General features: G+C 48.6%; 2 protein-coding genes across 9 annotated transcripts in view; both read right to left on the bottom strand.

The window, feature by feature from the left end:
- LOC123970727 (ephrin type-B receptor 1-like) overlaps positions 1–5,994 on the bottom strand; it is a 102,418-nt gene that overhangs the window by 72,165 nt on the left and 24,259 nt on the right. The window lies entirely within an intron of this gene.
- Positions 30–5,116, bottom strand: LOC123970730 (guanine nucleotide-binding protein G(olf) subunit alpha-like). The gene is made up of 7 exons (XM_046048966.1): positions 4,939–5,116; positions 4,786–4,858; positions 4,452–4,506; positions 3,952–4,071; positions 869–966; positions 631–685; positions 30–554 (listed from the first exon to the last, which is right to left on the bottom strand). The coding sequence occupies exons 1-7, from the start codon at positions 5,072–5,074 to the stop codon at positions 477–479; spliced, it is 615 nt and encodes a 204-aa protein (XP_045904922.1). The 5' UTR covers positions 5,075–5,116; the 3' UTR covers positions 30–476.

Genomic DNA, 5,994 nt, shown 5'->3' with positions numbered 1-5,994 from the left:
GTCAGGCGTTGCATAAAGACAGTCAGTTGGTCAGGCGTTGCATAAAGACAGTCAGAGGTCAGTTGGTCAGGCGTTGCATAAAGACAGTCAGAGGTCAGTTGGTCAGGCGTTGCATAAAGACAGTCAGAGGTCAGTTGGTCAGGCGTTGCATAAAGACAGTCAGAGGTCAGTTGGTCAGGCGTTGCATAAAGACAGTCAGAGGTCAGTTGGTCAGGCGTTGCATAAAGACAGGTTCATACTGTAAAGAGAAATCCAACTAAAGAAATGAAGCATTAGTTAAGACAAAATTTACAACAGCTAGTTCTCCAACTACAGTTCCCATAATGCTTTGGGGGGATGTAGAAAGTACAATGTTGCCATGGAGACAGCTTTGATTTTATTTCCACTAAGCTGATTTGAGGACACTGACTTTGACCTAAAGGTGGAGGAGACAGGTGATTGGTGCAGATGGACAGAGGGGGCGGGGCTAAGCACACTCACTGGAAGTTGACCTTGTCCACCTGAAACCGGGTTTCAATAATCCCTGAAGTCAGAACCCTGCAGCGCAGCAAATCCTGCAGAAGAAGAAGAAGGCATTAGTAACGGCTCCAGTCAGGCTGAATGCTGGAGGCTGATTGGCCGGTTTGTTACCTGGTCACTAGGTGTATAGTCTGTCCTCCTGACGGCGTCCAACCTGTCCAGGAAGCTGTAACACACACAGACATGTTTAGGTGATGTGGAAGCACTGCATCACCTGCGCCTCCTCCACCCTGAGCTGTGATAGGGCCGTCAGGGTTAGTGGAGCGTTTTGATTGGTCCGTTGGGACTTAAAATGTCAGTTGCTCTGAGATGAAGTGGAAGACGGTGTGTGTTTGTGTGTGTCTCTTACTACTTAGCGCAGTCGATCAGCTGATATTCGTTGGAGCGTTCGAAACACGCCTTCACGCCGTTGTCCTCCCACAGCCTCTGAGCGTGCTCAAAGAAGTCCTGAGAGACAGACAGTTTAAACAGGAAGTCTCAGTGAGATCATGGCATGTACTTCACATCAGATCGTCTACGAAGCACGATCCAAACACCGCACCACATCTAAACCCGAACCGGCGGCCCAAGACCCGATCCACGGGGAGACACCCGTCAGGCGTACCTTCATCACCTCACACAGGCGAATAACCCTGGTTACCATGACGCCTGTCAGAGGGGGGGGGGGATACATCAGGCAGCGGGTGAGCGTCGGCTCTGTTGAAAACAAGGCAGCCGCCTCGCCGCCTCCTCGCCGGCGTAACAGACAAGAGCCTCTGAAGGCATCTCTGTGAACACTGGTTTGGAACCACCGTACAGGGCAGCACTTATGACAGCGTGTGACATCAGCACGCCAGCTTTCTTCCTGGCGGTCAGTAACGAGCGTCGAGTCAGCGTGAATGCTGCCTCTGACACGGACAGTTGCGGGGGCAGTTTGAGGGATCTTATGAGACAGGAAGTGATCGCTGGATCCGTGTAGAACAGCAGTCTGACCCGTTTCCAGCAGCCACTGTGTGCTCAGAGCTGGTCTGTCAGCGTGAGGATCAGGACCAAACTGTGATGGCTAGAGGACTGGGTCAGAACATCTCCAGACTGGTCTGCAGGGGTCAGTACCCGTCAGAAGTGAGCCAAGGAAGGAAAAGCTGTGAGGTGGCGACAGGGTCGTGGAGGGTCAAGGATCTGGCCCGCGTGGTCTGATCCGGCAAACTGCGGCAGAAGGTGGTGCTGGTTCTGATAGTTGGTTGGTTCTGTTTGTTTAAAGTAGAGCAGAGCTGCCAGGTGTGCAGATCGTGCTACTAAAAAGGTAAAAAATGCAGAATTGTGAGGTTTGTGAACAGCACAAACCACCGTCACGTCACTACTCCTGCGTGCTCGTCTGCTGTGGGGAAACACTGTGCTGCCATGTTTACATCATGAACCAGGATGTTGCCGATTCAGTCCAGCCACAGACCCTGGTCTTCTAGGACCAGAGCTGTGAGGAAGGAGGTAGGTACAGAACTGTGACACTTTGGCTTTGTGATGAAGTGCTGTAGTCGGAGCAGGAGCAGCAGGCAGACGGACAGCCAGCGGTTTACCGAGTGACGTTATAACGTGCGTCAGATCCATTAAAGGTTCCATAATATTTCACCATCTGAACACAGATGTAAGGTGTGAATGTGAGGTAATGACCTACAGTCTACGCTCAGCGTGTGATTGGACAGCAGTCGACCAATCAGCAGCGGCGGCGTTCAGAGGCGACACAGGAAGTCTCTTGTTTTGTCTGCGTGTCATTAGAGAGCGGAGACGTTCAGCTAATGAGGCCTCAGGTGAGACTGTGTCAGGCGTGGTGTCGGTCCCACGCCGCCTCCTTACATCATGTCATTATCATCATTAACACAAACAAGCTCTCCGCCAGCTCTCCTGGTGCTCCCCGCTGTTTTCACGGGGAACGCTCTGCACCGCTGTCGCCGCCTCACAATGTTCTGACCTGAGCGCCAGACTGCAGAGGCCGCCATCATCATCATCATCCACTCCAGTACCTCGGGGAAGGAACCGCGGAGCCGCTCTACCTCCTGATTCTGCTACACGAGGATTTAATGAGGCATGAAAAGAAGCACAGACATGAAACTGCTGGGTTTAATAATATACTAGAGGTAAACTACGGCGGATATTTTATGAAGTTATAACCAATATATTAAATATAATGACCATATAAACGTTATACTAACAGTATACATTATACTTTTTATTTAATGTAGTGATATTATAGTAACACGCTCATTTCTGCTAGTTCCTCCTCAGGTTGGATAAAGTCTCCGATGTGGATTCAGATCCAGGATGTGCCAACATGTGCTGCCACACGTGTTCTGTTTGCCTGAAGTTATAAAAGTGGATCAGTAATCTAGTCCTGTGCATCTGTCCCTGGCTCAAAAACTACAACTCCCACGAGCCACAATGCACCAATCACAGCAGAGTTTTAAAACGCTGTTTACGAGGTGGCAAAATCTGTATTTCTGCACTGGTGGCGCCAAAAAATTATTTCTTCTTCTTCTTGTTTAACTTGGTTTGAGTTGAGAAACACACATTTCAAAATGTCAGAAATAAAAATAATCCAGCAGGTAGACCCATGGAACCACGATAATCGCAGTATATGACCTCGACCTGTGTGGAATAATAAAGTCACACCTTCTGTTGTTCAGCTGTGAGCCAAAAGCTAGAACAGAGAACGAGGCGCTCTTTCCACAGCCGGAAACATCGCCGTTATTGTGTCACAGTCTGATGCAAAGAACGTTGATGTCCGTTGTAAACTCGAACGACCAGCAAAAAGATTTTATTCGCAAACATTTCTCCACCTGATTTATTGAAGGATCTACTGAAGCAGCATAGCAACATGGAACTTAGAGAAACTCCGGCAGCTGCTGCCCGTGATGCTGGGACTCGTCGGGAGACATCGTAACAAATACAGCTCTTATAAATACATGTGCAGAAAAACAGTAGTCCCCACACAAACTCGGGATTTACTTGCTGAACTGTACATTTTGTTGTTGTATGTACTTTCACTCAAGTCCAATTTCAAATGCAGGACTTTTACTTCTAACAGCATTTCTACCCTGTGGCATCAGAACTTTTACTTCTTCCAACACTGGCTGCTGGTGGTGAGCTCGTTTTCAAAGTTCAAACTAACGACCCGACCTGTTCAGAGGTTTCACTGACTAACTCGTCGGCCGCTCTGAAAGTCAACACCAGGATTTAACTGAGATGAATTACAGTGAAATGAACTGCATGCAGCAGAGGACTGTGGGATCTAGCTGTTAACACGTCAGTTGAAGAGACGTTTATTAAAACTGGACTGAATTTAGTGAAAAGGTTGTGATGACATGTTTTTATTTAATAAAGGAAGTCTGAACAGGATCCCAGGTTTAGGACTCTAACGGTTTGACTGACACCTCACCTGTGTGCGTGTGCGTGCGTTACCTCTGTGTACTCAAAGTCCGACAGCGGCGCGATGCTCTTGATGTAGTCCACTCTGAACTGGTTGTCAGGGTTACCCAGAGGCACGGGCGGAGTCAACATACTCATGGCTGACACAATGGTCTGAAACACACACACACACACTCTGATTGGCTGCTGTGGCTGTCAATCATCATGCTCTGCAGTAAATCAGTAACAGGTGTTGTAATTGAAGGTGAATCCTGCTGTCTGATGGTCTGGACGATCCATCAGAATCACATGGTATGTGTTCAAGGACATGCACAGAATGAGTGTCAACGAACAGCTCAATAGGTGTAAACTGCTGTGTACAGATACACAAACAGTATACAACAATATTTGTAGACAGTGCTGACATAATATCTGTACATGAGGTAAGTAACAGTTTATTTCTACGTATGATATCAGAACTCAACCTGTTTACACTCGATACCTAACTTAACCAGTTTCAGGTGCTTCAACTAATCACTAGTCATGTGACCTACCACTATGGCATCCTTCACGTTCTTCCTGATGTCTTGCATCTTCAGCTGCTTCTCTCTGGAAAACAAATACTTTATTAAAGTATTACACAAGCATCCTAGATTCAACCACAACTGCAGCCTTACGCCCATCGATAATCAAGGAGCATATTCACAGTGGAGCAGCTGAACGTCAAATATTTAACCTCTGACACTTTGGATTTAAAAAAAATGACATTAAACTATGAGACTTTACACAGCAGGAAGTAGAGCCACACTGGCGCAGAGGGGGAGATTTCAAAACAAAAGTAGATCAAGTCAGTGTGTTTTATTGTGAAGGGTTCAAAATTTTACTCACTCAGCGTTGAAACCGTCCACATGGAGAATCCTCATCTGCTTCACAATCGTGCTTTTACCAGATTCTCCTGCACCTGGAGACAGACAGGGGAGACAGATGAGACAAACAAACAGGCTGACGAGACAGACAGGCGAGACAGACGGACAGACTCACCCAGCAGTAACAGTCTGTGTGTTGCTTTATAAGCCTGTCTCTCCTTCTGCAGCTGTCTCTCGATCTTCTTGTTGGCTTCTCTCTTCGCTTTATCCTCCAGTCGTTCTTCCTCCGTCTTCCCTCCCAGACAGCCCATCTCAACTGGAACCACAGAAACCACAGATCAACCCCCACAAACCAGTGATCCACATGCAGACACCAGCGACCAACCCGAGGCTCAGAACAGCCTGCCCGAGGAAATCAGGTCGGCTGAGTCAGTGAACTCTTTTAAGTCCCTTCTTAAAACATACTTTTATAGGAGAGCCTTTCCCGATCTTATGACTTTATTTTATACCTTTTATTTTATTCTATTTTACTAATTTTATATTTATCTTAAACGTGTATTTTAGTCTTTTCAATGTTTTCTTGCTTTTATCATGTATTGTTTGTGTTATTGTCTTTTGGGTATTATTGTCTTTACACTTGTTAAAGCACTTTGTAACTTGTTTTTGAAAAGTGCTCTACAAGATTGTTATTACCACCAGCGACCAATCCCGAGCGACAAAACCGCAGACGACACCAGCGACCAACCACCAGCGTCCAACCCGCAGACACCAGCGACCAACCCCCAGACGACACCAGCGACCCACCACCAGCATCCAACCCCCAGACACCACCAGCGACCCACCACCAGCATCCAACCCCCAGACACCACCAGCGACCCACCACCAGCATCCAACCCCCAGACACCACCAGCGACCCACCAGCAGCGACCAACCCCCAGACACCAGCAGCGACCAACCCCCAGACACCAACCCCCAGACGACACCAGCGACCCCCCCCCAGCAACCCGACACCAGCGACCCCCCCCCAGCAACCCGACACCAGCGACCCACCCCCAGACACCAACCCGCAGACACCACCAGCGACCCACCCGCACACACCAACCCCCAGAAACCAGCGACCAACCACCAGTGACCAACCCGCAGACGACACCAGCGACCAACCACCAGTGACCAACCCGCAGACGACACCAGCGACCAACCCGCAGACGACACCAGACACCAACCCGCAGAC

Source organism: Micropterus dolomieu, linkage group LG05, assembly GCF_021292245.1.
Source record: "Micropterus dolomieu isolate WLL.071019.BEF.003 ecotype Adirondacks linkage group LG05, ASM2129224v1, whole genome shotgun sequence".
In the NCBI taxonomy this organism is placed as follows: domain Eukaryota; kingdom Metazoa; phylum Chordata; class Actinopteri; order Centrarchiformes; family Centrarchidae; genus Micropterus; species Micropterus dolomieu.
The sequence above is the reverse complement of the archived record's forward strand: the minus strand, read 5'-3'. Positions and strand labels throughout refer to the sequence as shown.

Bases quoted from the DNA above. Each gene is read 5' to 3' on its own strand.
- LOC123970730 (XM_046048966.1), bottom strand. From the start codon at position 5,074: ATGGGCTGTCTGGGAGGGAAGACGGAGGAAGAACGACTGGAGGATAAA. The intron at 4,072-4,451 runs GTAGGTCACATG...TGTGTGTTTCAG, and splicing joins ACGTGAAGGATGCCATAGTG to ACCATTGTGTCAGCCATGAG. The intron at 686-868 runs GTAAGAGACACA...TGTGTGTTACAG, and splicing joins CTGATCGACTGCGCTAAGTA to CTTCCTGGACAGGTTGGACG.